Raw genomic sequence first — 17608 nt, 5'->3', positions numbered from 1 at the left:
GTTTCATGTAATTAGGTTAGTCTGCAGACCGGTCATTTGACATACAGGTTTCTCTGTTGCTAAAGTATCTCACTCTTTGAATTTTACAGGGATCAAAGGGTGACAGAGGAGACAAAGGACAGATGGTGAATATCATTTGTAATTATGATTGCACTTGTTTTACTACAAAGCACTCATTACTAAGATATAACACGAATGATATCTCCTACCACAGTAGCCTTCCTTAACCTTCTGTCATGTTGATTATGTGATAAGCTTTCACTACTGGATGCTAATAAATTTTTTTTCCTCTTTCTTTCTGGTTTTAGGGTGAACCAGGTCGAGATGGAACTGGACTACCCGGTCCACCAGGTCCACCTGGACCACCAGGACAAATCGTCTACCAGACATCAGGCAATGTAAGTAACAAGAGATGAGCACTGCTGTTTGAGTCTGTATGAAGCTAAAATCCAAACCTGATGGTAATGTCTGCCTTTTCCACAGTTTGATGAAGTCGTTGGCAGAGCTGGCCCTCAGGTATGTTTGAACTCTGAAGGTGTTTTTGGACTAAAGACAAAGAGGAGTTTCACTTCATGTTACTTGCACAGATTCAAGCATGCTTGTGGTCCATGTCACAACCCAGAAATGTTACAATTGGTATTAACACTAACATTTTTTTATACAATTTACCAGGACGTCCTACAATTTTGTTTCCTAATGTTGAATCATGCAGCTTTGGTTACCCTCAAAGGGTACCAGTAAGTTATTCCTTCATTTCTAATCATCAGGCGAATCCACAATCTGTGGGAGAATCTCAGCTGATGGCCTTTGAAAAGAAAAAAAAACCAAAAACAATTTCAACCAACTAATGCTTATTCGCCTTTATGCATACTGCATGAAATATGCATAGGCTCTGTAATCACACAGTGGAAAAACCTGGACTTACACAATATTGCACAATAATACCAATATCAACATGTTACAAAACAGCTCTAACACTGGTATCACGGTGAGCATGGACCTGTAGATCCATACCAGCCTCGATATTTGCTGATACTGGCAAATAAGGGCCAAAGCCCATTTTGAAGTTGATGTTGGCAGCAGGGTCCCACTGGAAAAGTAAGTCGTACTCAAAAGAAACATCCAGGGGAATATTTTACAACTTCTTCTGCCATATTTTTAAATGTTTGCATTTGTGACTATAAGGAATAGTTCCCTTATAAAATGGGCTGTCAACTGAAACATGACAAACAGCTTCTACCAAGATTTATACCGCACAGCAGAGTATACAATTATGGTGTTCAAAAGAAACCTCACTGCTCATTACAAATTTACAGTGTTGTAACAACTGTGGAAAAGTGACAGCCAAGAAACAAACACTGGTTTTCATTCACCTACACCAAGCAAAAGCAGCACTTAACTTCACAACCTGCATTTTTAGCCTTAATTTGTGTTAGCCATAAACTGTGTGTGGATTTGCTCATAGTTACTGGTAAACAAATGTTTGGCTGGTATTAAGGAAAATGAATAAAACTGATCTAATCAAGTTAAACAGAGGTGTGTGGTTTTGTTTTCCTCTACAGGGTGGGCCTGGTTTACCTGGTCGAGCTGGATTTCCTGTGAGTTTGCCTCTGTTACATAATTGTGTTTTCTTGCATAACTATATGCACAATATTAAAAATGTAATATGTAATTACATGAATGTGGGACATCAGATGATATCATTTTATTCTTTTGAAACAATACTGTAATGCTGTATTAGTCAGGGATTACTTTGAGATAAACACGTTTGGAGCGCTAGCTTGTATGTAAATCAGGAGGATAGGGTGTGTAGGCAGGTGACGTACCAATATCTGTATTTATTAATTTAGCCATCAACAAATGATTCTTTATACGAATGTCAATGATAAGGCCCATTATATTGGCTTATTTGCTTCATGGTAACAAAATGTTGGGTGCTGTCAAATCTAACTCATCTAATGTTTTCATGTATTTTATTGTATTTTTTTAATATATTGCAGGGTCCAATGGGGCCAAAAGGTGACCAAGGAGATCCTGGTCCTCCAGGCTATGGTGAGAAGGTAAAGTCTACATTATATGTTAGACTCTTAATTTGGCTGCTCTGATCATTTCTGTCATTGAGTATTTGTTGTCTTGGTGCTCTGTGTTCAGGGTGAAAAAGGGGAGCCAGGCTTGGTTATTGGCCCTGATGGAAATTTTCTGAATTTGGCACAGCTAGCTGGTCCAAAGGTGAGTCTCAGTGAATTTGACTATCTGGATTTCTATCTATTATGCATTAATGTACTCATGGTCTTTGGTGTATTTTGTGATGATCATTTTGTTCTTGAAACTAATCATCCCCCCAAACCATGCATGCAGGGAGACAGAGGACTTCCAGGACCTGTTGGGCCCCCTGTAAGGTTTTCCATTTCTAAGACTTTTTTTGGTTAATGTACTGAAACTGTTTCAATTACCTTATTCAATCACCAGTCAATTGACAGCGCGTTTAATTATATAATTTATATGTGCAGGGACCATATGGGCCTCCTGGACTGAAAGGTGAAATTGGAATGCCTGGAAGACCTGTAAGTGCTTCTTTCTTATTGTTTTACTAAATACTGACCATAGTGAAGTGTATTCTATACCATTTTTTACTTTTGACCTTAGTGTGGTTTTTATCTTTTTGTTTCTATTGTCCAAGTTCAACAAAAGACAAATAAATCAATAACTTTCTCCCTTCAGGGTCGTCCTGGGATAAATGGATATAAGGGTGAGAAAGGAGAGCCAGGGGTTGGATCTGGCTTTGGCTACCCTGTAAGTATTAATACTATTATCAATACCTTAGCTTGGGAGGCTTAGCAGCAAAGATGGTTTGATGACATTGGCTTACTTTACATCCCTCAAGCCTGTATTTTACAGGCATTGTGTGACTTCCCTGCTCCCATGTTAAAGGTCACTTTAAAACACAACTGGCAATCACACAGAACTCTTGACACTGAGTGTAAATACAGAGTCACTTTCAACTTAAAAGGTTAATTTTAGCACATTATAAAAGTTTTTTTTAACCCCAACAAATATGTAAGTCTTTTTTCCCCCTTTTCTATTTTTTTGGTTTTAGCTTTCATAACTAAACATATACTGAGCATCATTAATTTGTTAGCTCTGTTTTTTAATCTTTTAATGAAACTAAATTCAACAATGACACCTTAGGTTCTAAATACTGCATTCAAGTGAACTTTCATTTAGCTAAGCATTACTAAAGCAACTTGTGATTCATTAAAAAAGAGCTGCACTTCTTTCCTCACACAAAACAACCTACTCTACTCTTCTTTTGTTTTTAAATGCCAAATGTTATGTTGCCAAACACATTTCTCCAAGAGTGGCCACATTTAATCCCAGCCAAAGCTTTACAGTCAGTTATATTAAACTCACAAAATTATTGAGTCCTCCAAAAATATTGAATATCTTTGTTTTCATTAGGGAGTGCCTGGCCCTCCAGGACCACCTGGGCCACCAGGACCCCCTAGCCCAGCCAGTCCTTTAGACCGTTTCAATGTGAGTACACAGCTTCCCAAAAATCTGGTCATGTCTCATCTTCCCTACCGATTATTTTCCTCTGTTGTTGTTGTTGATTGTTTCCCTTCTGTTAACAGCGCTATGATGAAAGGAATTATCCAGGTATGTCATCTTCACTTGTTTTATTGTTTTAGTGTGTAAAAATAAATACATTACAAAAATATATGGTCAGATTAAATTAATCAAAAAGAAGGATCACAGTAGAGAGGTTCAGTAAATATGGGAGGGGAAAGGAGGAAGGATTTTTAAAGGGTTCAAAGTGTCTGCAGAGATAAACAGTGCAATCTATGAATTTAATTTCAGTTCTGCTCCTTCAGCCTGCAAAGGATATACACTCCACTGTCAGGAGATTAAGCTTTCAAGTCTAGATTTGAAAAAAAAGAATGAAGAAGTCACTGGCAGTAGAGCACATGGCTTTCAAGGGTTCAATGATATTTAAACCTGCAGAGAGCTATGAGTAATTTTGTAATGTGAAAAACTTTGTATTTTGTGTTGTAGCAATTAAAGGAGAAAAAGGGGAGCGTGGTGAGACTGGACTTCCAGGGATCCCAGGTAAATCCTCATTTTTGAATTAAGAATAAATGAAATTTCATTCCTTTATGATTGTAAAGGGTTGTGCAATCTTTTCTGTTGACGTTTCTCACGTAAAGTCGTGCATATACTGCTTAAAGAGTTATGTGCTATACTGCGAGGGAAGTGTGTAATCTGCGATTGGTTGGGAATAGTTCCCGGAAGTTTCTGGCTCTCAATAAGTGAAATCACATACAAAGAAGGTGCTACACCAAAAACCTCCTAGTGATTGCTTTGGATATAAGGGTGAGAAAGACAACAGCTGCAGATTGCAGCTGTTGTCTGTAAATGCGCGTTTACTACTAACCCAGCAATAGTAAAATCTGAATAAGTGCAACACAAATAATCTGGATTAGAGTTGTTCCTGGTGACTAATTTCTTAGTCGACTAACCGACTAGTCTAAGACTAAGAAACACTCAGATTTAGGTTAAATTTGAGAACTGTTTAATTGAAAATATCAAAAACTAACAAAGGCATTTTAAACCATTTATTGCGTCCTCTACTCTGAACAGCACCCAGTTAACTGAACTCCTCACCCTATCACAGGTGGGAGAGAGCCCATCCACCTTTTGGAGAAAGCTAATTTCTGCCAATTGAACCTGCAATAATAGTTTTAACAAAAACTCTGCTAACAGATTTATGGCTTTTCTCAACAACAATCTGATGGCAGATGGCTACAAAAAATTTTTTAGGAGACATTAATTTTCTGGCTTTGGGCATCAATTAATATTTTAACAATTAGATTAAATGACTAGTACGTCTGGTATCAACTAGTGACAACAGCGATGATTAGTCGACTTGTTGACCTCCCTAATCTGGATCCAAATATACTGGTAGTATTGACTGAATGCATTAATGGAAAAATAAATTTTATAAGGAAAGACTCACACGTGGTCATTGTTTCAACACTTGAAGGTGGGCATGTGTGACATTTGCGGGGGTATATTTGTTGGCAAAATCTCACAGGGATGACAGCTAAACGTTGACATGCTAACCAGCTGTTTGATTGGCCCTTAGTATGACACAGACTGCTCGTGTAAAACACTGTGATTACTCACTGCAATGATTACCTTCTCCTTCATTTTGATTCTTAAACAACTACCCTGCTCTCTGAGGATTACAATGGCGTGGGGCAGTGAAACAGTTTCATTTGATTTACCAGCTGATCTACTAGCACCTGAAAAGTTGAACTATAGTGCTAAAGCCTGAAATTCGTACATGTGAATTACATGTCTTTGTGATCACACTGACCATTGTTGATCCCCGAGATCATGAACTGTCAGCACAACTATAATGCTGCATATCCAGCACGCTACACAACTGCTTCACTAAAGCATCTTTTTTTTTTCCCCAGGAGCATCCCCTAATGTTGATATCTACACATTGAGGGTAAGCTAGCTCATTGTTACTCCAGTCATTTTTTTTAGTTTATTTCTTCTTCATCAACAAACAAAGTTGAACTTCTTCTGACAGAATGAACTGAAGGGAGAGCGTGGAGAATCAGGTGTCAAGGGAGAAAAAGGAGAGCCCGGTGGTGGATATTATGACCCTCGATTTGGAGGAGTCCAAGGACCTCCAGGACCACCTGGCCTCCCAGTGAGTTCTGAGACCTTATTTGTTAATACAACCAAAAAACATTTGGCCCCGATCTAGATGTGATATTCCAGAAATTTCTGATTTTCTTTTCCACATTAGGGTCCAAAGGGAGATTCTATAATTGGGCCACCTGGACCATCTGGACCAACAGGGCCACCAGGAATTGGTTATGATGGTCGTCCAGGTCCTCCAGGACCACCTGGACCCCCGGGGACCCTTTCAGGATCATATCGTCCCAATTATCGTAAGTGTCTTTTTCCACAAAAAAAGAAAAAAAAGACACTTCTTTATTGGGGAAAAAAACAATTCAGATTTACAGGTTTTAACCTGTAAATCTGAATTGTTTACAGGTAGCCACATCTTAATCTTACTGAATGCACTTTACTGGTTGAATACTGGAGATAAATTGCACTTCTGTTTCTAATTTTTTTTTTATATATGTAAGCTGTCAGTGTCCCTGGTCCTCCTGGCCCACCTGGGCCACCTGGAGCTCCTGGACCATCCTCTGGAGTGAGTACTATCACTGAATTTTAATCATGGCTCCATCACAAGACTCTGAATTCACAAAATTCATTTATCTGCAGAATGGCAGTTTTTGATTTATTTTTTGTACCCACCCATTCATATATCCATCCATCGTCTTCCGCTTATCCAAGGGTTGGGTTGCGGGGGCAGCAACCTAAGCAGAGAAGCCCAGACCTCCCTCTCCCTAGCCACCTCCTCCCTGGCAGAGTCCATTACCCACTGGGAACAAGTCCGACTTATTGCCCGAATGAAAACCCTATTGTTTCTCCTGTATCTGAGGTTCACTAATGGACAGACTCACCTTTTCAGCACCCTGGCATAGACTTTCCCAGGTAGGCTGAGGAGTGTGATCCCCCCATAGCTGGAGAACAACCTCCGGTCCCCTTTCGTAAAGATGGGAAACACCACCCCAGTCTGCCAATCCAAAGGTACCACCCCTGATCTCCACACAACATTGTAGAGGCGTGTCAACCAAGACAGCACTGCAACATTTAAAACATTCAGGAACTCAGTGTGAAGCTCATCAACCTCCAGGAACCTGCCACTAAGGAGTTGTTTAACTGCCCCAGTGACTTCACCCCCAGTGTGAGCCGTCCCCCTCATCCCGGGACTCTGCTCCTCTACCGAAGACGTGTCACTGGGATTAAGGAGATCTTCGAACAATTCCTTCCACCAAGCAGAAATATCTTTAAAGTCAGCACTACTCCACCTGCACTACATACAGTGCAGGTAGAGCACTGCTTTCCCCTTCTGAGTCACCTGATGGTTCAGCAGAATCTCTGAGGCAGTCCAAAAGCCTTTTTCCATGGCCTCTCTGAACTCCTCCCACACCCCAGTTTTGCTTCAGCCACTGCCCGAGCCGCGTTCCACTTTGCCTGTTAGTACCTATTGGCTGCCTCCGAAGTCCCACAGGCCAGATAAGCTTAGTCAGGCCTTCAGCCTGATGGTTAATTTGACTTCCGGTGTCCACTGTCTGGTTTGGGTTTACCACTAAGACAACAGGCACCAACCACTTCAGCCACAGCTCAGTGCAGCAGCTTCAGCAATGGAGGTGCTGAACATGGTCCATTCGGACTCAATGTCCTCAGTGTCCCTGGAATGCTGTCAAATCTCTGCCTAAGTCGTGTGTTGACATGAGCCCAACTATATCTAGCCAGTACCTCTCAACCTCAAGCACTAGCACTTGCTAGTTTTAGTAGAGATCAGTCCGCCACGGTCTCTGCCCCTGCCCGCCAGCACGCACTGTACCGTTTGTAATTTTTCTTAAATATATATGTCTGATGTATGGTGGTCTTTTTTGTGTGTATGTGCAGGTGACAGCTTTGAGATCATATGACACAATGATTGCTATGGCCAGACGTCAGGAAGAGGGCAGCCTCATCTACATCATAGACAGAGCAGACCTTTATTTGAGAGTACGCGATGGAGTGCGGCAAGTCATGGTACTTTTATCTACTTTTCAGTGCAGTGCTTTGAATTTGATAAAATCAACTTTAAAACCAGTTTACACTATTATAATGTATCACTAGTTTATAACATATGAAAAACTTAATGTAAAGCGACACTAAATGGTTGATTCCTCTCCTTTCAGCTTGGAGAGTACAATCCTTTCTTCAGAGATCTGGTAAGTTTCACAGAACCATGAAATAAAATGTTGTAACGTTCATATGACTTAATTATTTCTTCTATTTTCACACAAAGGAGAATGAGGTGGCAGAAGTCCAACCTCCACCTGTGATTCTGTACCCGCAGTCGCAGGACCAGTCCCAAAACAACAGAGCAGGCCATTACTCTGAGGGTTTCACTTTGATAAAACCCATTGAACCTCCAGCACCCACACCCGCAGACCCCCGTTACTTTCCAAAGTATGATCCCAGATTCCCAGACCAGACACACACAGGCCATACCGATGGAAGATTTGCCAACCAGCAGACGGAAAGCAGATTCCCTGTCACTCCTCAAAGACAACCCGTCCCTCCTGTGCTGGAGCCTGCTGGCCATTTCGACATACAGGGATCAGGCGTGAGTAAAGTGGATACTCAAAAGCTCAAAAATATAATAAATATTAATTTACCTTACATAGGGATGAAAACTAGCTAGCTTGCCTAAAATGAAAATCATAAAAACAAAACAATATTATGTAGAATCCCTTCTTCTTTTAACAACAGTCGGCAGACATTTGGGAACTGAGGAGCTTAATTGCTTGACTTTTGGGAGAGGAATGTTATCCCATTATTATCTGATAGAGGATTCTAGCTGCCACTTCCATAGGCTGTGAAACCCAGCCCAGGAGACGTTACGTTACTTAGATACTGATATAAACCATTAATCATGTAAAGCCCTGACCTTTGTAAAACATCTTAAGTTGTTCCACAGTTGAAGTAAAATGAAAATTTGTGTGATTTTCTTCTTGTGAATCTGTCTTTATCAGCTGCATCTCATCGCCTTGAACAGCCCTCACACCGGTAACATGCGAGGGATTCGTGGGGCAGACTTCCTGTGCTTCCAGCAGGCTCGTGCTATCGGCCTGAAGGGAACATTTAGAGCCTTCCTGTCCTCTAAGCTTCAAGACCTCTACACCATCGTCCGCAGGTCGGACAGGGACAGCGTCCCCATAGTAAACCTCAAGGTAAGACCCAACATTCCAACAAGGACAGCTGCATGACTGACACCATCTTTCTGAAAAACTGAATAAAGTCACTATGTTAAATGTTATTTTTCTTTTTCCTTGCAGAACCAAGTGTTGTTTAGCAGTTGGGACTCTCTCTTTGGTGACAATGCCAGCAAAATGAGGGAAAACGTACCAATCTACTCCTTTGATGGTAGAGACATCCTCAGGGATAGCGCTTGGTGAGTCTTTGTACCCCCCAAAAAATAAATATATTTAACACCAGCATGCGGTTGTTAACCAGCTTTCGTTTCTTTTGCTTATTTGCAATCTTTTGTTCTTAATCACCTCCAGGCCTGAAAAAATGGTCTGGCACGGATCAAGCAAGAAAGGCCACCGGCAAACAGACCAGTACTGCGAAACGTGGCGAACTGGCGACCACGCTGTGACTGGTCTGGCATCATCACTACATAGCGGCCACCTCTTGCAGCAAAGCCCTAGCAGCTGCTCCGGCTCCTACATCGTCCTTTGCATTGAGAACGCCTTCACATCACCCTCCAAAAAATAAATGTCCATTCTCCTGCTTTTTAAAAAATTTTTTGTCATAATTCTGGGCCCTAGCTAAACATCCATTTTACATCCAAACAGACATGTTTTGTTCTTAATTCCCTGATAACACAGCTTGTGAACATGTGGCGTCCAATGAACTGGCCCAGCGGCACTTCGCCCGGCAGGGAGACTTTGCATTGTCTGCTCCTCCCCTCCATACACGCCAAAGAGATGGGTTAAACCGAGGGGTGTTGGTCCCTTTTCTCGGGGGCATTGGCACATATTTTCTTCAAGGGGCAGAACAACAGCAGAGAAGCTAAAAGCCTTCTCAAATTTTAGCCCTTTTTAAAAATTCTGTATATTACATGTTTTTAATTTGTTTTTTTTATGTTATCAGTGTCTTACCTTTTGTTAAAAATGCTATATCCATTTTTTTTCTCCATAACATAGGTATTGATGATTTCAACATTTCTTGTTTGGAATTGTGGGTTGTGATGGGGTACAGCAAACTTTTAAGGACTATTTTAAATTGAAATAAGATAATAGATATTTATTTTTAAATGAAGTTATGTAAGTATAAAAGAATGGAAAATTAAAAAATGCTAAATACCCTCATTTATAATCTACAAAATATGGAACATTTAAAAAAAAAAATTTCTGTAAAGAGCCTGTGCCTTACTACACACACGGAAAAGCTTTACACAATAAGCTCATACTTCGTTTTTACTTGTTCTGGTGATAGCCGAGCATTAGAACAGTTTTTGCCCAGGTCACGACACTCCTGTTATGAATAATCATGTATCCAGAGGGCAAGATTCCTTCTCATAGAAATTGAGCCTGATGATTCTAAAGTGATTATTTCCCCCTTTTCGTCTTTCCACCCTATAAAAGCCTATCAGCGATTAAGCTGGAAATGATTAGCTTGCTGCTAATCTTTGTTGGAGTGATTGCTGTCTCAGGAAGCGGAAAACCGGAATAACTTTTTTTTTTTGGCCTTGTCTTGAATTGCAGAGAGTAACGGCATTAATGCTACCGCTGTCTGAAACAAACCTGTGGATATCAGTGGGGGGGATTGTTTTATTATTATAACTGTGCTGTACTGTTTCTCCCAGGCACTGAATTAAAGTCTTTTTTTCAACCAGTAATGTCATGTATTGTACACAAATCTGTACACCGTGTTGAATTCTTCTCTGGAAGTCAGAGCCATGACCTTGAGCCCTCAACATTACCACAAATCAGATTATCCAGCAACAATTAATGCCCTTTTAACACTTTGATCATACGCCATCTAGTAAAACTTGAAAATTTATAGAGAAATATTTTACTTAACTAAAAAAAAAAAAAAAAAAAAAGACTCGAGCCTATCCCAGCTGTCATAGGGTAAGAGGCATGCTACACTCTGGACAGGTCCATAACAGGGAAACACAAAATGTCCAGTGAACAGCAGTTCTTCAGATAAGAAAATGCATTGTTGATGTGTAGACTGTCAGCAACTTAAATAACCAACATATGTAGAAGAGCATCTCTGGACACACAACAGGTTAAACCTTGAAGCAGATGGGCTACATCAGTAGAAGTCCACACAAGGTACCATTCCCATCAGTTAAAAATAGGAAATTGAGGTACCAGCTTGCACACACTCACCTAATGGAACAACAGACGACTGGAAAAATGTTGCCTGGCCTGATGACTCTTAATTTCTGCTTCGACATTTGGATGGTAGGGTCAGAATTTGGAGTAACCATCACTGAAGAAAAACTAAATAAATTCTTCCTTAATTAAACTGTTCAGAGTGCTGCTGGTGGTGTGATAGTATGGATGCTACTTTCACTGCACATTTTGGGCCCTTAGTACCCTAACTGAGAATTATAGCACAGCATACTTTAGTATTGTTGCTGATTATTTCCATCTTTTTATGGCTAGAATGTCCCTAACTTCTGATGTCATGTTCCAAAACTCCAATCATCTCAAAGTGGTTTCTTGAACAGCTTCTTCTTTGTACTCAAATGTCCTCCATAGTCACTAGATCTCAAGATAATAGAGTACCTTTGGGATGTGATGAAAAGGAAGAGTGACATCAAGGATGTATGTATCTGCTGGAACTGTGTGATGTTGTCATGTCAGTATGGACTAAAGTCTGTGCCTTGAAAAATTCAGGCAGTGAAAGTAGGTAACAAGCTATACTTAAAGTGGCTAGTGTGGGTGTACTGCAATACTAAGACTAATACTAATACCACAGACTGGTCTTAACTAGCTCAAGCACTGGTGGTACAAACTTGCTTCAGCATGACAAGCCTGACTTGTTTCCAAATAAAACTGCCACTCAGTCATGGAGACATTGGCTGTAGTTTTATGAGAAAGGGAGATTTTAAAGGACTGAAGTAGGTCACCAGTCATTTGTGATGGCTTATGAAATTCTCTTAAAGCTCTTCCTCAAAGTTAGGAGGTGTTAAAGATAATATTTGATTAAGAAGATTATTCAAATTACTCAGAGTTGACCTAAATTGGTAGTTACTTTAAAATGAGAAGTTTAAGGTAAAACACCTACAAACCTAGATCACGTGGCATGGCAAAAGTAAAAGATTCGGCTAAAACATATGGGCAGCATGTCTTCTCACTGCTGTGTACAGGTCATCTCTAGGAACGATAGGTTAGGGATTAATTCTCCTTCAAAGTGCCCTTGACAAAAGCACTGGCTTAGAACTAGAGCTCTCCTGCCTAGGACCACAAAGATTTCCAAAAGTAAGCTACTACATTTGATGCTGTCAAAGTCACGCACCAAATTTCAAGAAACAGTTATTTGTCAAAATCTTTCCTTACATGTCATGATAAAAACCTGCAGTGAAGATGGTGGGTTTGCCTCAAACATATTTAATGTGGTGTGCATATTTATGCACGAGATCCTGGAAACCCTACAGCAACTTGTTTAATGAGCTTAACAGACTCAGATAACACATCCGAACTCTTCAAAGTTCTATACACAGGTACCCAATACACTTTTGAGCCGATGGGTCGATTGAATAGCCACCACGCACTAGCCGTGCAAGTGATGGCAACAGGCCATTTGCTCATTATCATTATTGACACTGTGTTGCCCAGTCAAATCTCCTAATGCAACCAATACATACATACATGCACGCGCACACACACACAGCCTGAAGTTACATGGAACACAATAGTGTTCCATGTAACTTCCAAGGACTCCAGGCCTCAAGGGCCGATGTCCTGCAGGTTTTAGATCTCATCCTGGGTCAACACACCTGAATCAAATGATTAGTTCATTACCAGGTCTCTGGAGTACTTCAAGACATGTTAAGTTAGCCATTTAAATCATCTGTATTGGATCAAGGACACATCTAAAACCTGCAGGACATCGACCCTTGAGGCCTGGCATTCCCCCACCCCTGCCTTAAACCAACTACCAGCAACTAAACTAACAGTTAACTGAAAGACCTCCATTTAATTAAAGAAAGAAGCTATGCATCATTTACTGAACTACTGCAGGCGTTGGGCTCAGTTCTCTGAGCTCATCACTATGTACTTTAGCAACACTTTGGTATCGGCTACATTTTCAGACTGATAAATGTGTTATAGTGAATCACTTCCTGTGGTGATTCACACAAAACAAGACAGTTTTTTGGACAGACAAGCCAGTGTGCATTGCACAAACTTTGGGGTCAGTTTCTGTCAAGTTTTATATTTTTTAGAAACTCTCACAGAAGTCAGGATTAAATAGTAGGAGCTGGAAGGCATCATCTGTCACAGCGTGTCATTGAAGAATCAAGGCCCAAACTTATCCATTCGCCCACCCCATAATAAGATGTTAGGGATATCCTAAAAATAATCAGTAAATGCAGCAACTTCCCACTCAATTCCATCAAATCTTAAGCATTGAAGCTTTAAGAGTGCTATAAGGCTTATATTAATTGACTGGGGGGCTCAGTGTCACAGCAGTGTCCCCAGATGAAAGAAAAATAAACTAGCATCATAACTCCTGTCCACAATGTCCTTGACAGAGTAAATCTTGAGGAAAACCCCCCCCCAACAAAACTCACAGAGTGGCATATTATTGAAGTCTAAGTAAGGTTAGAGTGGGAGGGGGTGGTTAGGATGTAATAACCCACAGCTGCAATGTGCTATCGCACCAGCTGCCTGAGGACAGCTATATTTAGTGGGCACTAAGTAATAAGTAAGTACAGTGAAATGATCCAGCAACAGTAATGATACAACAAGGTGACAACCAGATATTGGGGGACTTAATTACATTGGCGGAGGAAGCGAAAAGCCACAGTTGTCAGATCTCTGGGTGGTGTTTATCCATTGGCGGTGACTCACTGTCACTTTAACCCAAATCTAACAATATCTAAACAGCGCGGTGCCATAGCCACTTAGTTTCTTCCAGTGTGTTCTCAGAGAAGAGATGCCTTTGTTTGGTGGTGTAACAACCTCAGCAGCACACAGGAAATAAATATGTATAAAAAGACTATTGTACTTATACACTATCAGTAAATGTGTGGCTTTACTTTTATTAGTTTTAATGCATTCTCGATCAACATATTTAAAGGGTAATAAGGAGATGTGACGTTACATTTGTGTTGCATCTCAGTACTTAAAGCGTTCTATGAGGCTTTCACATCTCACTGACATCTAGATAGATAATGAGTAACACTCTTCCTGTCTTTAAATCCCCTTGTGAATCTTCTGGCATTTAAGTCTTTTTTTTTTTTTTTACATCTCGTCTTTAAATATTTGATGAGGATGATGTTATCTCCAGTGGATATTCCTGGCATTGTGGAGATGAAGGCTTTGACCACATCATCATACCTTTGCTGTCTTTTACACTGATCCAGGTATGTTGCTCTGATGACTTTTGTCACTAGGAAGTATAGTTCAGCATCAAAGTAGGGCCCATCAATCAATCAGTCTCAACAGCCTGGATGTTTTTTAAGCAAAGCAGATTGATATGTCACACTGCCTTGTACTGACTTTTTATTAGTGATTGCCTATATTGAGTTGATGCATTTTAATTAATGCAATTTGTGCCCGTGCTCTTGCTTTAATGCATTTTTTATGTTTTCCTTTTTCTTTCCTCTAAATGAAAATGTCGCTTGGCAGCAGCGAGGGAAGAGAAGACTTCAGCTCATGCCAAAAACTCTCAGCCAAACTGTAGCAGCTCACGGATAATATAATTACTCTTTGTTAATTTCCGAAGAGCCGTAAAGCTTTTCAGACTTCTCCTTTAAATAAACGATGGTGTAGCTACTATAGATAAAAATAAACATTTTGCTCGGTTTATCAAGCTTCCAATTTTGTACTTCCGTGATGGCATAATTTAGAATTCACTCAGGTCAGGTCTGCGGCGCCGTGTTCGCTGCTACCACGCCAACCTTACACAGCTCACTGCCCGTGGTCGTCGGTGCAGCTGGGTACATATTCGATGTGACATCTCTTTCCATCTTCTAATGAATTTTTTATGTCTCTTCCTCTCACGCTCTCTCACGCTCTCTCACGCTCTCTCACACACACACACACACACACACACACACACACACACACACACACACACACACACACACACACACACACACACACAGTATATGTTCAGAGACATTCATGCATACATGAGATCCTTTACAGGATGTGCTGTTAACAGGGATAGTCGTGGTCATGAAAGGAGTGGAAAAAAACCCAGTCGATGGGATAAATAACCGTGAGGTTATTTTTTCCAGATACGCACTTATGCATTTATATCCAAGCCTAACAGCCATTTCACAAGCAAAAGGCCAACACAGATGATTATTATTATTACTATTTTAAGAAAGTCTATCCCTGTTTGAATTCATTTCAGAGAAAGTTAAACTCTGGGGTTTCATTCACCACTAAACTGAGTGTTTGATGTCATGTTTTTGCTGTGCACATACAGTATAAACAAACTATAATGCACTTGTGAGTGCATTGACAGCCCCCACTGATTTTCAGTGCTACTGGAAACCTGCAGCCCCTAGACATGCACAGAGTCTGACCCTGGTGATGCCTTTTCTCCAATTCTCCAAAGAGCTTGGATCATTTTTTATAAAGTAAGTCACTGACTCGTGTTATCCAAATATAGTTCCATTAATCTTACAAAACAGTAATCGTACCAGGTTGACCCCAATGACAGTTCGGTGACCTCTCCGAGTCTAATTAAATGCTTTGCAGAAACACTATTAAAGGTGTAGTGATAAATTTGTCAACTAATTACAGTTGAAAGGGTTATTCAGGTGTCCGAGTCATTCAGATTTGATGCTCTTCTTTACATGTCCTCCAAAACCCTCTGAAGGATATACAAAATCTAAAACCAAGTGAAAAGCTAACAACATAACCACTGGGAAATTGTCTGTCCAAACAGAGTTTATTTATTTATTTATTTTAAATAAATGAAAGAATGACACAGACCCAATCAATCAATTAACTAGTGGCATCTCCATCCATCTTCTCCTGCTTATCCAATTCAGGTTTCACCAGTCTATTCCAGGGATACCAGAGAGAGACATACAACAATTCACACTCATATTATCACCTATGGGAAATTTAATCAGCTGCAAACCTAACCCCACAGAAATGGCGTGGAGTCATGCTCTTATTTTTGAAAGTTCAGTCACTGCTGACCACCAGCTCCAACCCTTCCCTCCCCAGGTTTCCCTACCATCTGACTAGATTAATTCTGTGGAGATCCTCTAAACCATTCAGCTGTCTCTCCAGTGTGCTTCCCGTCCTGTGGACATAATCCAACTCCAGTGTCTCACTGAGGCTGCAGAGCTGAAAGAGGACCAGGTAACTAGTACCTAAGACGTTCAGCCTGACTGCAAAAATAAGAAGCAGCTGGTTCTCCGCTAACCATCTGTGGCTCTCTGGCTAGGTTGGTAATGCAGTGATCCAAAATGCAGCAGTCTCACTAGTTACTCACACCACAGTCAGACAGACAGACTCTAAATCCACTGGGTGTGACTGAAGTTGGTAATAGTAGTACTTCTCCTTCTCTGGAGATGCACTGCATAGGTAAGTGTAACTAGAACCTGCAGCAACTGGAGAACTGGTTTGTGTAACCAAAGATTGATCCTACAGAGCAAAGAAATGACCTACAACCTGCAGTCTAAGACCATCAATGAGAACTTTTTAAAGTGATGCACACGTATTCCTCTAAGATTAGGAGCAATATGTTTGCATACCTTTTCTTGCAGACCTGGATAGGATGCAAACACATTTTCCAGGATGTCATGTTGCGGCCAAAGATAACTGAATGAGAGTCATTTGAATAATGCTTCTTTATAGAGGTATTCATGAGTTAAAAAGTCTGGCATTTAGCGTCTGCTCTTCTCTTTCCTTTAGTGTGTGGCATCATCATGCTAAGAGCTAAAGAGCTCTGTAAGGCCTTCAGAAAAAAGGTTGAGAGTATCCAAGAGCTTGCCAAGGGATTTAAATAGATTTCCAAATATATCTACAAGTGGTGTAAAACTCAGATTGGTCCATGATGACCCCCCGTCCTCAGGAGAAAAAAAAGACAAAATCAGCCTTGGAGCACGCCATTTGCTACAAATGCAAAAGTGTTGATCTCAAAATACTAAAAAAGAAAAATACTTGATTTATCAAATCATGTGTTTAAAAAAATAAATGAAAGAACAGTGAGGTGAAGGTCATGATTAACCAAATAACATTTTTCTTTTTTTACATGACGCATTTTAACATTTGGAAAAACCACAAAGACAAAGCCCAGGCATTTAAGTGAGTTACGTTTCAGACATTTTAAAAAAAGGATGAAAACATAACTTTTATATAAGAAATGGAACACAAAAAGGAACGACTAAAACAGAGGAGGAAAAGAAATTTCAGCCACGTAAGAATCAATTAAAAACAATGCTTGAGTAATTATTGAGCTATTCCTCACAGGAACCATCCCTGAAGGTGAAACTGAGCACCATGGTGGTTCTCCACAGGGGTGGATCGTTGCACAGGAAGCAGATTGGCGTCTGGTGATTGGTGAACAGCTTCAGTCATGCTCACAGAGCTGAAGAAAATTAAATAAAAGGTACCAAAAAACCCAGAGCATGAAAAGATTTGTGTGCACTGAGATGGCTTGTCTGAATCTTGTTGGCCTTTTCCAAACACGAACAAGTTGCTGGCACTTTTGTGAAAGATCACTGCACTAACTGCACTCACCAGCTGCT

The 17608-nt window shown here is 40.4% G+C and overlaps 1 protein-coding gene across 7 annotated transcripts in view; it reads left to right on the top strand.

Annotated features, from left to right (window-relative positions):
- The window catches only part of col18a1a (collagen type XVIII alpha 1 chain a), a 74426-nt gene extending 63881 nt beyond the window's left edge, over positions 1 to 10545 (top strand). For 5 of the 7 annotated variants that reach the window (XM_085385452.1, XM_085385453.1, XM_085385450.1 and 2 more), the window contains 22 exons: positions 90 to 125; positions 309 to 398; positions 484 to 516; positions 1563 to 1598; positions 2001 to 2060; positions 2152 to 2229; positions 2359 to 2394; positions 2511 to 2564; positions 2722 to 2793; positions 3460 to 3534; positions 3633 to 3657; positions 4054 to 4107; positions 5481 to 5515; positions 5600 to 5722; positions 5822 to 5966; positions 6168 to 6232; positions 7561 to 7689; positions 7839 to 7871; positions 7949 to 8278; positions 8679 to 8876; positions 8982 to 9097; positions 9210 to 10545. In XM_085385452.1, the coding sequence (XP_085241578.1) occupies positions 90 to 125; positions 309 to 398; positions 484 to 516; positions 1563 to 1598; positions 2001 to 2060; positions 2152 to 2229; positions 2359 to 2394; positions 2511 to 2564; positions 2722 to 2793; positions 3460 to 3534; positions 3633 to 3657; positions 4054 to 4107; positions 5481 to 5515; positions 5600 to 5722; positions 5822 to 5966; positions 6168 to 6232; positions 7561 to 7689; positions 7839 to 7871; positions 7949 to 8278; positions 8679 to 8876; positions 8982 to 9097; positions 9210 to 9423 (2037 nt within the window). In that variant the 3' untranslated portion in view covers positions 9424 to 10545. The remainder of the gene's footprint in view (positions 1 to 89; positions 126 to 308; positions 399 to 483; positions 517 to 1562; positions 1599 to 2000; positions 2061 to 2151; positions 2230 to 2358; positions 2395 to 2510; positions 2565 to 2721; positions 2794 to 3459; positions 3535 to 3632; positions 3658 to 4053; positions 4108 to 5480; positions 5516 to 5599; positions 5723 to 5821; positions 5967 to 6167; positions 6233 to 7560; positions 7690 to 7838; positions 7872 to 7948; positions 8279 to 8678; positions 8877 to 8981; positions 9098 to 9209) is intronic. The other 2 variants (XM_085385455.1, XM_085385454.1) reach the window with 1 other exon arrangement.
- The last annotated feature ends 7063 nt before the right edge of the window (positions 10546 to 17608 follow it).

This window comes from Rhamphochromis longiceps, linkage group LG16, assembly GCF_057381845.1.
Source record: "Rhamphochromis longiceps isolate RC_006_pf linkage group LG16, R_longiceps_female_GT1.1, whole genome shotgun sequence".
NCBI lineage: Eukaryota > Metazoa > Chordata > Actinopteri > Cichliformes > Cichlidae > Rhamphochromis > Rhamphochromis longiceps.
The sequence above is the reverse complement of the archived record's forward strand: the minus strand, read 5'-3'. Positions and strand labels throughout refer to the sequence as shown.